Source organism: Mobula birostris, chromosome 13 (assembly GCF_030028105.1).
Source record: "Mobula birostris isolate sMobBir1 chromosome 13, sMobBir1.hap1, whole genome shotgun sequence".
NCBI lineage: Eukaryota > Metazoa > Chordata > Chondrichthyes > Myliobatiformes > Myliobatidae > Mobula > Mobula birostris.
In genome coordinates, this window is record NC_092382.1 from 90,103,158 (window position 1) to 90,118,436 (window position 15,279).

Below are 15,279 nucleotides of genomic sequence, written 5' to 3' on the forward strand. Positions count from 1 at the left end.
GGGTAACCCTCATGTGAAATAGGGCTAACGGTAGGACCTTCAACCAAGTGAGTCCAGTCTCCACTGTTAGTTTAGCCAATTTACTCTTCAGAGTGCCGTTGGCTCTTTCTGCTATGCCAGCGGCCTGTGGGTAGTGTACGCAGTTTAATTGTTGCTTCATAGCTGGTTTGTTACATACCTCTTCGTTTAGCTTCACCACAAAGTGTGGGTCATTGTCAGACCTCAGTATCTCTGGCAGGCCGTACCTGGGAATTACTTCCCATAATAATACCTTCATAACAGTCATAGCGGTATTATTGGTAGTTGGAATAGCTTCAATCCATCTACTAAATGCATCTATAATAATTAAGCAGTATCTGTAGCAATGTATTCTCGGCAATTCAATAAAATCAACTTGTAGACACGAGGAGGGTTCACCTGGTAAGGGAGTCGTACCCGGTGTGCAGAGTACAGGTTACCAACCATTCCCTCCTTTCCCAGAACCACAGAACACTACAGCAGAGAAAACAGGCCATTCAGCCCTTCTCATCTGTGCTGAAACTTTATTCTGCTTGTCTCGTTGTCCTGCAACCAGTCCATAACCTACAGACCTCTCCCATCCATGTATCTATCCAATTTATTCTTAAAACTTAAGAGTGAGCCCACATTTACCATGTCAGATGGCAGTTCGTTCCTCACTCCCACTGCTCTCTGAGTGAAGAAGTTCCCCCTAATGTTACCCCTAAACCTTTCCCCTTTCACCCTAAAGCCATGTCCTCTCATATTTATCTCTCCTAATCTGTGGAAAAAGCCTACTCGCATTTACTCTGTCTATGCCCCTCATAATATTGTAAACCTCTATCATATCTCCCCTCATTCTTCTTCTTATATGTATATAATGACCAATATTGGTAAAAACTGTGTGGGAACACAGACCTGTCCCACTGGGGTATTCAAAAACCTAGGTCGGGGTCTTTCTGGCACCCCATCTGGGAACACAGTTTGCGCTCCTCCTCAGAGGCATCTCCCTGAAAAGTACGTACCTCCTGCATGTCTGGGAAACTTGTTCTGCTTAAGCCATGGAGGGTTGCTTGACGGGAACCTGAGAGGACTACAACTACCGAGGATTGACTTTTCGCTGTCTAATCTAGTAAAGTATTGCCTTTAGTGACCTGGTCGGACATCTGGGTATGGGCTGCACATTTAATAATAACCAAAACTCGAGGTAGCTGTAGAGCGGTGAGTAAGTTGTTTACAAAGGTGGCATTACTAATGGGGTGGCCAGAGGAAGTCAGGAATCCCCATGTTCCCAGAGAGCCCAGTAGTTGTGCACAATTCCAAATGCGTAACGGGAGTCTGTGTAAATGCTCACACTTTAGTCTGTTGCTAGGATACAGACACGAGTCAGAGCAAACAGCTCAGCTTTCTGGGCAGAGACAGCTGATTCAAAAGAGGCCTGCTCAACTATTTCACTGTCCGTCACTGTCACATAGCCAGAATGTCGTTTTCCTGCTGGATCCATAAAACAGCTTCCATCCTCAAAAAACGTTGCCTTGGGCTTGAGGGGGTATTGTGGAATGGATGGGAGAGTCTGTCCTTCTTTCACGGTGATCCGGACAGGGGGGCAGTTGGTGTGGCCGACTTCATGGCCTGAAATTACCCAGAGATGGGGTACAACGTCTTGGGTTCGGTCAACATTAAAAGAATGTATTACCAGATGTCCCGTCTTCACCTCAGACTCCTTCCAGTATCGGAGTTGGCCCGCGGCCAAGTCTTGCCATTCTCCCTCGGTGCTGGGGCTTCTTTTGTCAAAGCGTAGGCAAGGAACCTGAGGCTCTTTGGCTTGAATCCAGGGCAAACACTCACGGTGGTCTGTTGCCAAAGGAAATCTGGAACTTCGGCCAGTAATGCACTGCCCTCTCTTCCTTTAATCTCTCCAATCACCATGACTGGGAACTTCTATCCCTTGAGGGTGCATAATATTGGCTTTCCTCAGTTGAGCACCCGTAGGGTCATAGCACAGAGTCACATGAGAGTCAGCCGCTGGCAGAAGGGGTTCAAACGCAGTGGAGTCCAGATTAAGTGCCCACCACTGGGGGGGTCGGTAACTGGGGACGCTGTCGGTTGTTCGCTAGTCCCAGGGTGATACCCTTGTCCGTGGTGGAATCTCGACTTCCAACTGACAGAGCATGTCTCTTCCTGCTAGATTACACCCCTGACTGGTGGTGACTGTAAATGAAACCACACTGGTTCCCCTGGAATTCCAGCTGCAGTGACTGGGTACGTGAATACGTATGTTCCGTGCCTTCGAACCCAGACAGAGTGATTGTATCGTCTGATAGCTGGAATCCCTTTTCCGATACTATTTCCTGATTGAGAGTGGTTGTGGTTGCCTCCCTTATGAATCATAAATGGAATTGGAATTCCAGCAACTTACAATATTTATTACATTGGGTCCTTCCTGAGGGGTGGTACTCACAGTAGGAAACGTCCTTGCTTGTCAATTTCTAAACAGGTTGTTGTCCTCCTCTGTCCCTTGGTAAGTTTCTGTTCCCATTTCTGATCCCAGGATAAAGTCCACTCGCGTCCTTCTTCCCGGTGAACATATTCACCTTTAATATTGGTTCCCTTTGGGTTTGATCAGGATTCAAAAGCCAGGTCCCAATAATATGTCAAAGCTCATTGCATTCGATTTTGGTCATTGTCAGGCCAATCCATGTTATTTGTTTTAATCACATTGGCTAACTTAGTTGGTAAGCATTGGAGCAGTAAGGCATTGAACTGGGGGGATGGATTCCCATTATTAAAGGCTTGGTCTGCTGTGAAAGTGCCTTGGCAGGCCACAAATTGCTCCCAATAGTCTGGTCCTGATTCCCCAGGCTTAGATTTGCATTCAGGTACTTTAGTGATGTTTATAGGTTGTTGGAAAGCCCTTTCCAAGGCTTGAATAATCTGGTCTGTCTGTTCATTCTCATTGTGGTTTCCTGCCTGTAACTCCTGATAGGTTTGGTATCTCAATTCTGCCTTCTATTTTCAATCTTCATCAGCTGAGAGAATCATGCAGCAGAGACAGAATAAATCTTCCCAGGTCGCATTATACGTTTGTATAGTACTGCAGACATACGGAGCAAACTGTGCTGGTTGTTCTTTTCTATCTGGGGCCTGATTCATGATCATTATCATTTCTTGAGGCTTTCAGGGTGCATACACAGGAATCACTGAGGGCTGTCCCTCCTCCTGCTCGTGGATTGGGCAGCATTTGGGTCGGCAATTGTCTTTGTGCAGCCATTAACTCTGGGGTTTTATTGGATTCTTCCCTCCTTGTCTTGGAATAATCCTCTGTATTCCCTTCCTGGATCTCAGGGTATCGAGAGCCTCCCCTTCCCTGCCGCCATTGTTTTAGCGGAGCGGCCACTGTATCTGAGTACTGGGAGGATTGGGGTTTGGGAGCAGTGGGTGCACTTGGCCCCTGGTAAGGTCGGGGGAGGGGGTAAGGTGGGTGCCCACTCCTCATCACAGTCACTGTCCTCAAACAAGGTTGGTATGCCAGACATGGGTTCCCTATCAGTTCCCTTGTTTCCCTATCAGTTCGAACTTTAGACTGACATTCCTGCCCTTCTCTCCTATCTAGGCCGGACTTGATTTGCTTATGTTGTTTTTCCTGCTGTCGTTTTCAGCGCCCGCCCACCCACCTATTCACGCTCCACTTTTAGCACCTCCCAACCTTTGGCGTTCCTTCTGCGGTACATATCTCTATCCCTTTGTCACATGCATTATTCCTCCAACTTGCTAATAATATACTGTTCCACTTTACATCTGCCTTTTCCTTCCATTCCCTTTTCAACAATTTCCACTTCTTTCCACAGTTCTTTTCCATATCAAATTTACTGCTTGTTCTCATCAGGTAATATCCCATCACAGACTGCTTGGCACTCCCAATATTGGGATCCTGTTTGTGACGCCAGATGTTAAAGTTGAATCTGAATAAAACTTGGGAGACCAGCTTCTTATCATCACCACAGTTTATTGCACATTCTCCTGCAGGAGTTTGAGACCCAGTTGTCAAAGGGAAGGCACGTAAGCACTGCCACCAATTGACAAGTGGAATGACTTAGTCAGGTTACAGCCATGTAATAAGCCCCATACATTACTATTGGAAGATAATATTTGAACTGGTACAGCCACCATACCTGTTGGTGCAAAACTTAATTAGATTAGGGAGTTTGCTAAATCAAGGTTTTAGTTACAGATGGATGTACTGTCCAGTCCTTATCAGTTGTTCCCTTTGCAAGGCCCTGACTTAATTACAGACAGATGTTCATCCTTATTGTTATCGGCATGTCCTCCTGCCTTTACTCAAATGACAGTACAATGTATAATGTTATCAGCTAATGAGGTTACAATCTATAACATTGTCAGCTCTCAGTGTGTCTCTCTGCAAGTCGCAAAGAACTGGTCATGAGCCTGTCTTAGCTAACCATTGAAGACAGAGTTTACTTCAGTTCAAAAATTCCTATTCAGTCCCAATTATTCTTTTCGCCAGAGGTTACATAGGTTCAAAATGATTTTTTAATGTATCCTCAATTCCTCAGGAGGGTTCAGGGAAAATATTTATGTCCAATAAAGAAACTAGTGTTACCTGTGTGGTGATGCAAAAATTGCTGGAGAATTCATAAGTGAGGAGAAGTGGAATGATACTTGGAAATATTTGTAATGCGGGTGAAGATGGCGGCCTCTCCGGTGATGATTATCTGTCAAGTAGGGGACCGTGCACAATCCTGATTTGATCGAGACAGATGTGAGAGCATAGCTGAACATCTGGAAAACTTCTGAAATGTCTGCTTTGCTGCCGCTGCTACTGTGTGGTAACTGGAACCTCTGGAGCTGAAGGCCTCGAAATCCTTGGCTTTGCATGTTTCAGTGGCCGGGGAGAGGTCGAAGGCGCTTGGCAGAGGAAGGCGCTTGGGGGGCTGTATCAGAGAGGCTGCTCGGAAGCTCGGAGTTTTCGGACGGATGGACTCAGGGTCGGTCGTGGTCGGCTGCTTCCAAGGTATCGGCAAGTTGACGGTGCCTGGAGGTTTATGGCAGGGAGTTTCTCCCTTTTGCCGCCGCTATCAGGGACTCTGGGTCGATCGACTCAGGGACTTAGAGACTATTTTTTTTTTACTGTGCCTATGGACTGTTCTTCATCATTTATGGTATTGCTTTGCACTGCTGTAACTGTATGGTATAATTATGTGGTTCTGTCAGTGTTAGTCTTTTGTCTGTCTTGTTTTCTGTGATATCACGCCGGAGAAACATTGTATCATTTCTTAATGCATATATGCATTTCTAAATGACAATAAAAGAGAACTGAGTGTTCTCATAATCTAAATCTAAAAAAAAATCTAACTTTTTAAAGGGTAATTTAGCAAGCAAATGGACAATGTGCTCTGGTGAGAAAATCCTTCATTACCCGTTACAGGCCTGCTACATAGTTTGTGTGGGAGTGTAGATGAACTCGATCGACCCAGAGGAGATCAAAGTTCTTATCGATAGTGACTTGCTAGCTGTTAAAATGAATACCACTCTATATAAAATTCACTGTGCACATGTAACTGGGTAAAAAAAAATGGACAGTACAAGATTTATATGCAAACTGGTCATTAAAAATTAGAGGGAGACCTCCAGTGTCCCTGATGCCCTCACCTACAAGATGTGCATCCAGCTGCAGCTTGTAACCCTGCATTTTCAGGAGTTGGAACTTCAAATGGATGAATTCCGGATCAACCGGGAGTTGGGGGGGGGGGTGATAGATATGACATGAAGAGAGCTGAGTTACACCCAAGGTGCAGGACACAGGAAACTGGGTGAGAGTCAGGGAGGGGAATGATGTTAAGTAGCCATCACAGAGTACTCTTGTTGCTATCCTGCACAACAGGTGGACCACTTTAGAAAATGTTGGAGGAGGAATTACCTGGCAGAGAAAAGTCAAAGAGGTGATAGGGGATTCATTAGTTAGGGGAACAGATCAAGAAGGGACTAATATCCTAGTGGTAAGGCTTGCTAGTGCTAGTGTGGAGGGAGAGGGTGATGTGGTTAAAATAGGTTGAAGGGGAAATGGGAGCCAGAATGACAGAACAGATAGTGGAGAGGGTAAATTGAATTCAATTGACTTTATTACATACATCCTTCATATACATGAGGAGTAGAAATCTTTATGTCTCCACCTAAATGTTCAATGTGTAATTTATAGTAATTTATAATAGATACTTTGTACATGGGACAGTCAATATAACCTAAAAATGCAATTGTATCAGCATGAATTAATCAGTCTGATGGCCTGGTGGAAGATGATGCCCAGAGCCTGTTGGTCCTTTTGCTGTGGTACCGTTTCCTGGCTGGTAGCAGCAGGAACAGTTTGTGTTTGTGGTGAATTGGGTCCCAATATCCTTTGGGAACATTTTACACACCTGTCTCTGTAAATGTCCTGAATAGTGGGAAGTTCACATCTACAGATGCACTGGGCTGTCCGCACCACTCTCTGCAGGGTCCTGCGATTAGAAACGTAGAAACATAGAAAATAGGTGCAGGAGTAGGCCATTCGGCCCTTCGAGCCTGCACCGCCATTTATTATGATCATGGCTGATCATCCAACTCAGAACACTGCCCCAGCCTTCCCTTCATACCCCCTGACCCCCGTAGCCACAAGGGCCATATCTAACTCCCTCTTAAATATAGCCAATGAACTGGCCTCAACTGTTTCTTGTGGCAGAGAATTCCACAGATTCACCACTCTCTGTGTGAAGAAGTTTTTCCTAATCTCAGTCCTAAAAGGCTTCCCCTCTATCCTCAAACTGTGACCCCTCGTTCTGGACTTCCCCAACATCGGGAACAATCTTCCTGCATCTAGCCTGTCCAATCCCTTTAGGATCTTATACGTTTCAATCAGATCCCCCCTCAATCTTCTAAATTCCAACGAGTACAAGCCCAGTTCATCCATTCTTTCTTCATATGAAAGTCCTGCCATCCCAGGAATCAATCTGGTGAACCTTCTCTGTACTCCCTCTATGGCAAGGATGTCTTTCCTCAGATTAGGGGACCAAAACTGCACACAATACTCCAGGTGCGGTCTCACCAAGGCCTTGTACAACTGCAGTAGTACCTCCCTGCTCCTGTACTCAAATCCTCTCGCTATAAATGCCAGCTTACCATTTGCCTTTTTCACCGCCTGCTGTACCTGCATGCCCACTTTCAATGACTGGTGTATAATGACACCCAGGTCACGTTGCACCTCCCCTTTTCCTAATCGGCCACCATTCAGATAATAATCTGTTTTCCTATTTTTGCCACCAAAGTGGATAACTTCACATTTATCCACATTAAATTGCATCTGCCATGAATTTGCCCACTCACCCAACCTATGCAAGTCACCCTGCATCCTCTTAGCATCCTCCTCACAGCTAACACTGCCACCCAGCTTCGTGTCATCCGCAAACTTGGAGATGCTGCATTTAATTCCCTCATCCAAGTCATTAATATATATTGTTAAGGGATTCAGGGAAGTACAGATCCCATACCAGGCAGTGATGCAGCCAGTCAGGATGCTCTCAATTGAGTCCCTGTAGAAAGTCCGTAGAATTTCGGGACCCATCCCAGACTTCTCCAACCGTCTGAGGTGAAAGAGGTGCTGCTATTCTTTTCTCACAGCATCGCCGGTATGTACAGACAACATGAGATCCTTGGTAAGGTGATGGGACTATGCACTGCCAGCAGCTGTGGTTGAGGCAGATACAATAGGGTCTTTTAACAGTTTCTTAGATAGGTACATGGAGCTTAGAAAAATAGAGGGCTATGCGCTAGGGAAAGTCTAGGCAGTTTCTAGAGTAAGTTTCATGGTTGGCATAACATTTTAGGCTGAATGGCCTGAAATACACTGTAGATTTCTATGTTCTATTTTGAAACAGTAATCTGGATGATAGCGTGGTTAACTGGATCAGCAAATTTGTGGCTGACACCAAGATTGGTGATGTAGTGGACAGTGAGGAAGACTATCATGGCTTGCAGTGCGATCTGGACCAGCTGGGAAAATGGTTTGAGAAATGGAATTTAATAGAGACAGGTGTGAGGTATTGGCACTTTGGTAGGACCTCGAATTGCACAGTGACTGGTAGGGCCCTGAAAAATGTTGTAGAAGTAAGGGATCTGGGAATACAGGTCTACAATTCAATGAAAGTGGTGTCACAGTTAAATAGGGATGGAAAGAAAGATTTTGGCACATTGGCCTTCATAAACCAAAGTACTGAGTACAGGAGATGGATGTTATGTTGATGTTGTACAAGACATTGGTGAGGCCTTATTTGGAGTGTTTTGTGCAGTTTTGGTCACCAACCTACAGGAAGATGTAAAAGAGGTTAAAAGAGTTCCCAGAAAATTCACAAGGATGTTGCCAGGTCTGGAGGACTTGGGTTATAGGGAAAGATTGAACAGGTCAGGACTTTACTCCTTGGAACGTAGAAGATTGAGGGGAGATCTGATTGTGATAGTGGGGCATAGATAGGGTAAATGCAAGCTGGCTTTTTCCACTGAGATGGTGTGGGACTATAACCAGAGGCCATGGGTTAAGGGTGAAAGGTGAAATGTTAAGGGGAACATGAGGGAAACCTTCTTCACACAGATGGTCATCCGGGTGTCAAATGAGCAGATAGGAACAAATGGAGTACAGGAAATTCAAGTGAACACTTATGAAAGAAATAAAAGAAGGCATGAGGTTGCCCCAGCAGAGAAGGTGAAGGAGAATCCTCAGGGATTCTGCAGATATGTTAAGAGCAAAAAGATTGTAAGGGACAAAATTAATCCTCTGGAAGATCAGAATGGTAATCCACATGAGGAGACAAAATAGATGGGGGAGATTTTAAATATTATTTTTGCATCTGTATTTACTCAGGAGATGGTCACAGAGTCTCTAGAGGTAAGGCAAAACAGGATCAACTTCATGGCCCCTGTACAGATTACAGAGGTGGAGGTGTTTGCTGTCTTAAGGCAAATTAACGTGGATAAATCCCCAGGGTTTGACAAGTTGTTCCCTGGTACCCTGCAGAAGACAAGTGCAGAAACTGTCGGGGCCCAAGCAGAGATATTTAAATCATTCTCAGTGACAGGTGATGGACTGGAGGATTGAAAGATGGCCAATGTTGTTCCACTGTTCAAGAAAGGCTCTAAAAATAAACGAGGAAATCTTACATTGCTGAGCTTGACATCAGTAGTGGGAAAGTTACTGGAACGTATGTGCAGAAACTGGATGTATAAGTATTTGGATAGATGTGGACTGATTAAGGATAGGCAGCATGGCTTTGTTCATGGTAGGTCATGTCTAGCCAATCTTATAGAGTCTCTTGAGGAAGTTATCAGGAAAGTGGATGAAGGCAAGGCAGTGGATGTTGTCGACATGGACTTTAGCAAAGCACTTGACAAAGTCTCATATGGGAGGTTGGTCTAGAAGGTTCAGTCACCCAGCATTCAAGATGAGATAGTAAATTGGATGAGACACTGTCTTTGGGAGAAGCCAGAGTGTCGTAGCAGATGGTTGCCTCTCTGACCGGAAGCCTGTGACTAGTGGTGTGCCACACAGATCAGTGCTGGATCTGTTGTTGTTTGTCATCTATATCAGTAATCTGGATGATGGTGTGGTTAACTAGATCAGCAAATTTATGGATGACACCAAGATTGGTGGTGTCGTGGACAGCGAGGAAGAGTATAATGGCTTGCAGTGCGATCTGGACCAGCTGAACGATGGGTTGAGAAATTGAAAATGGAATTTAATGCAGACAAGTGCGAGGTGTTGTACTTTGGTAGGATCTACCAGGGTAGGTAATACACAATGACTGGTAGGGCACTGAGGAGTGTTGTAGAAGAAAGGGATCTGGGAATACAGGTCCATAATTCACTGCAGGTGGTGTCACAGTTCGATTAGGATGGAAAGAAAGATTTTGGCACGTTGGCCTTCATAAACCAAAGTACTGAGTACAGGAGATCGATGTTATGTTGACGTTGTCGGGACTTTATTCCTTGGAACGTAGAAAACTGAGGGGAGATTTGATGGAGGTATACCACATTATGAGGGTTATAGATAGGATAAATGCAAGCTGGGTTTTTCCACTGAGTTGGGGTGGGACTACAACCAGAGGCCATGGGTTAAGGGTGAAAGGTGAAACGTTAAGGGGAACATGAGGGGAAACTTCTTTACACAGATGGTCATCCAGGTGTGGAATGAGCAGCCAGCACAACTGGTGCATGTGAGCTCCATTTCAACATTTAAGAGGTTTGTATAGGTACCTGGATGGTAGAGGTGTGGGAGTAGACAGTTTAAATAGCTCAGCACCAACTAGATGTCCTGAAGGGTCTGTTTCCATGAAGTACTTTTCTATGACTGCAACAAGAACCTTAAATAATACTAATATTCACTCTAATTGCTTTTAACAACTGTGCAGACCAACCATACATTTCAGCAGGAGATATTTACATGGTGTTAAAACTGTGGCACTTTAAATTAAGAGTACATAAAAGAAAATCCCAGCTGTAAGTTAAAGGCTATTTGTGTGAGAGTGTTTCAGCTACTGTGGGGCCAGGCACCCATGCAGCTCAGTGGGAACAGGGAATAATACCAATGGAGAGAGTCAAACTGAGCCAGGTCACAGATAGGAGATGGCAGAAATACCCCATTCTTATAGAGAGAGGAAGAGCATCAGAGAGTTTGATGGTCATTCCAGATACCAGCACTGTGCCCAGTTAGAAGATGATTTCTGTCTCCAGTTTGGGTTGAACTTCACTGTAACAGTGTGATGTCAGATCACACCTTGACAACTCAAGTGATCTCATCCGAAATGTTGTCCTTCCCCACTGATGGATTTTGTAAATCTTTTTTTCAGGTCAAAATTGCCAAGGAATTTATCTACAGGAATCTCGAGAACAACACACCAGTTTTGCTGTCCCTGTCCAGATATTGAAAAAGTGGAGCAAAGGATTCACTCGATCATCCTTCCTGCTCAGACCGTGGGGAGGGATTCACTCGGTCAATTCAACTGAAGGTACATTAGCAAGTTCACACTGGGACAAGGCCATTCGCCTGTTCTCAGTCTTCCCACCTGTGGACACACCAGTCAGTTTACACCGGGCAGAAGCTGGTCATCTGCTGAATTGGTGGGGAAGAATTCACTCGGTCATCTGACCTAATGGTTCACCAGCGAGTTCACACCGGGGAGCGGCCGTTCACCTGCTCAGACTGTGGGAAGGGATTCACTTGCTCATCTAAGCTGAAGGTACATCAGCGAATTCACACTGGAGAGAGGCCATTCACCTGCTCGAACTGTGGGAAGGGATTCACTTTGTCATCTCACCTGCTGAGACACCAGGCAGTTCACACTGGGGAGAGGCCATTCACCTGCTCAATCTGTGGGAAGACATTCACTCAGTCATCCACCCTCCAGAGACATCAGCGAGTTCATACTGGGGAGAAGCCATTCACCTGCTCAGACTGTGGAAAGGGATTCAGTCGGTCATCCTCCCTATTGGCACACCAGTCAGTTCACACTGGGAAGAGGCCGTTCACTTGCTCAGAATGTGGGAAAGGATTCACTCAGTCATCCGAACTACTGGAACACCAGTCAATTCACAGTGGGGAGTGGCCGTTCACCTGCTCAAACTGTGGGAAGGGATTCACTCGGTCATCTACCCTCATGGTACACCAGCGAGTTCACACCGGGGAGCGGCCATTCACCTGCTCAGTCTGTGGGAAGGGATTCCATCGATCATCCAACCTTCATAGACACCAGCGATTTCACACTGGCAAGAGGCCGTTCACTTGTACAGACTGTGGGAAGGGATTCACTCGGTCATCCGACCTACAGAGTCACCAACGAGTTCACACTGGGGAGAAGCCGTTCACCTGCTCAGACTGTGGGAAGAAATTCATTTTGTCATCTCACCTACTGAGACACCAGTCAGTTCACACTGCAGAGAGGGATTTCACCTGCTCAGACTGTGGGAAGGGATTCACTCAGTCATCTGAACTACTGGCACACCAGTCAGTTCACAGTGGCGAGTGGCCATTGACCTGCTCAGACCGTGGGAAGAGATTCACTGGGTCATCCACCCTAATAGCACACCAGCGAGTTCACACCGGGGAGAGGCCGTTCACCTGCTTAGTCTGTGGGAAGGGATTCACTTGCTCATCTAAGCTGAAGGTACATCAGCGAGTTCACACTGGAGAGAGGCCATTCACCTGCTCGATCTGTGGGAAGGGATTCACTTTGTCATCTCACCTACTGAGACACCAGTCAGTTCACACTGGGGAGAGGCCGTTCACCTGCTCAGCTTGTGCGAAGACTTTCTCTCAGTCATCCACCCTACAGAGACACCAGCGAGTTCACACTGGGGAGAAGCCATTCACCTGCTCAGACTGTGGAAAGGGATTCAGTCGGTCATCCTCCCTATTGGCACACCAGTCAGTTCACACTGGCAAGAGGCCGTTCACCTGCTCAGACTGTGGGAAGGGATTCACTCAGTCATCCGACCTACAGAGCCACCAACGAGTTCACACTGGGGAGATGCTGTTCACCTGCTCAGACTGTGGGAAGAGATTCACTTTGTCACCTCAGCTACCGAGACACCAGTCAGTTCACTCTGGGGAGTATCTGTTCACCTGCTCTGACTGTGGGAAGGGATTCACTCAGGCATCTCACCTGCTGAGACACCAGTCAGTTCACACTGCAAAGAAGAATTTTACCTGCTCAGAATGTGGGAAGAGATTCTCTCACTCTTCCACCCTCCAGAGACATCAGCGAGTTCACACTGGGGAGAGGCCGTTCACCTGCTCAGAATGTGGGAAGGGATTCACTCAGTCATCCGAATTACTGGCACACCAGCAAGTTCACACTGGGGAGCGGCCGTTCACCTGTTCAGACTGTGGGAAGGGATTCACTTGCTCATCTAAGCTGAAGGTACATCAGCGAGTTCACACTGGGGAGAGGCCATTCACCTGCTCGAACTGTGGGAAGGGATTCACTTTGTCATCTCACCTACTGAGACACCAGTCAGTTCACACTGGGGAGAGGCCATTCACCTGCTCAGCCTGTGGGAAGACATTCACTCAATCATCCACCCTACAGAGACACCAGCGAGTTCACACTGGGGAGAAGCCATTCACCTGCTCAGACTGTGGAAAGGGATTCAGTCGGTCATCATCCCTATTGGCACACCAGTCAGTTCACACTGGGGAGAGGCCGTTCACCTGCTCAGACTGTGGGAAAGGATTCACTCAGTCATCCGAACTACTGGCACACCAGTCAGTTCACAGTGGGGAGTGGCCATTCACCTGCTCAAACTGTGGGAAGGGATTCACTCGGTCATCTACCCTCATGGTACACCAGCGAGTTCACACCGGGGAGCGGCCATTCACCTGCTCAGTCTGTGGGAAGGGATTCCATCGGTCATCCAACCTTCATAGACACCAGCGATTTCACACTGGGGAGAGGCCGTTCACTTGTACAGACTGTGGGAAGGGATTCACTCGGTCATCCGACCTACAGAGTCACCAACGAGTTCACACTGGGGAGAAGCCGTTCACCTGCTCAGACTGTGGGAAGAGATTCACTGTCATCTCACCTACTGAGACACCAGTCAGTTCACACTGGGGAGAGGGATTTCACCTGCTCAGAATGTGGGAAGAGATTCCCTCACTCTTCCACCCTCCAGAGACAACAGTCAGTTCACACTGAGGAGGGGCCGTTCACCTGCTCAGACTGTGGGAAGGGATTCACTCTGTCATCCGAACTACCGGCACACCAGTCAGTTCACAGTGACGAGTGGCCATTGACCTGCTCAAACTGTGGGAAAGGATTTACTTTATTATCTCACCTATGGAGACACCAGTCAGTTCTCACCGGGTCGAGGCCAATCACCTGCTCAGACATTGGGAAGAGGTTCTCTCAGCCATCTCCACCAAATGTGCATCATTGAGTTCACACTGGGGAGACGCCATTCACTTGCTGTGAATCTGGAAAGTGATTCACTCAGTAATCTAACCTTCTGAAACACTACCGGGTTCGCACTGGGGAGAAAGTTTCAATGAGCTGCACGCTGGATATTTATCCATCACCATTACTGAATGCAATTTCGAGAGTGACTGTCGGTGCTGAAATCTGCAATTATTGCTGCTGCTCACCACACCCAGTTCTGCATCTTGGTCACTGGGCATGGGAGGAGTTTCATCAGCTACATATTCACCTTTAGTGGGACTGGAGTTTAATATTCTGGGTCTGTGACAAATACATCAGTTCTATTTTGAAGTCTGTCTCCGGTACTTAGTGAATTTATAACACACCTAATGTACAGTAAAGAGGCAACTCAGGCCGGCTGGACCCTGCCAGTGATTCTGTTCCATGACAGTCTTTTAAATCCTCCCTTGTTGTTCATCTCTCTCTCCCTGTGGGATGGGTTCCAAACAGTCACCACTCTGTGGGTGAAGAGGTTTCCCTTGAATTTTCTGCAGACTGAAGAAGTCGAGCTGACTGCAGTTCTGTCTGAGATGTTCTTCGCCCTTCTAATCTCTGAGCTGAGGAAGAATGACATTGGTAGATAACCTCCTTAATCATGACTCATTTCCACATTATGGGGCATTTTCCCTGCTTCTAAAAGGTTGTTGGAAAACACCACTGTCCTCTAAAGACTGAAATCAGAATGGGAAACCACCAGTTGGATGTTCAATGAAACATGGTCAGAAACCAGAGGCAGGTCTGCACAGGGCAGAGTTTGGGGCTCTGGACGATGGTCGGGGTAAGAATGTATGATGATGAGAAGGGAATCAGCAGCGGGGTGTGGTAACGAATGACAGAGTAGCAACATTTGGAAGCTGATTGACTTTCGGTTGTCTTGACTGATGACACAAACAATGCCTGTGGTGAGGTGCTCCACTGGTCGAGGACATGTGTGTGTTGGGAATGGTTTTATCGATTGAGAGAGTTGTTCCTGCTTGTTTATCCTGTAATATTATATCTGGATGGTTATTATAGATTGTCCTATCTGAAATAATGTATTGATTATCATATAATTTGTAAGATTTTGACTCTAAAACTGGATCTGGCTTGAATTTATGGTGCCTTTATGAAGTGATGGAGGGCATTCATGAGTTTGTATTTTAAAGCAAGAGTTTGGTGAATGATATTTGCCACTTGATTGTATCTTTGTAAGTGATCGAATTGAATTAAACTGCTGCAGGATCCTGGAATGTGTTGAATTGTGTCTGGTTTCTCTTGGCATTTTCTG

The 15,279-nt window shown here is 46.3% G+C and overlaps 1 protein-coding gene across 7 annotated transcripts in view; it reads left to right on the forward strand.

Annotated features, from left to right (window-relative positions):
- Positions 1-15,279, forward strand: part of LOC140207157 (uncharacterized) — a 61,137-nt gene that overhangs the window by 14,767 nt on the left and 31,091 nt on the right. For 3 of the 7 annotated variants that reach the window (XM_072275499.1, XM_072275497.1, XM_072275498.1), the window contains exon 3: positions 10,887-15,241. The exons of the other annotated variants lie outside the window; for them this stretch is intronic. In XM_072275499.1, the coding sequence (XP_072131600.1) occupies positions 11,190-13,733 (2,544 nt within the window). In that variant the 5' untranslated portion in view covers positions 10,887-11,189 and the 3' untranslated portion in view covers positions 13,734-15,241. Of the gene's footprint in view, positions 1-10,886; positions 15,242-15,279 lie in introns of those variants that run through there. 7 annotated transcript variants of the gene reach the window in all.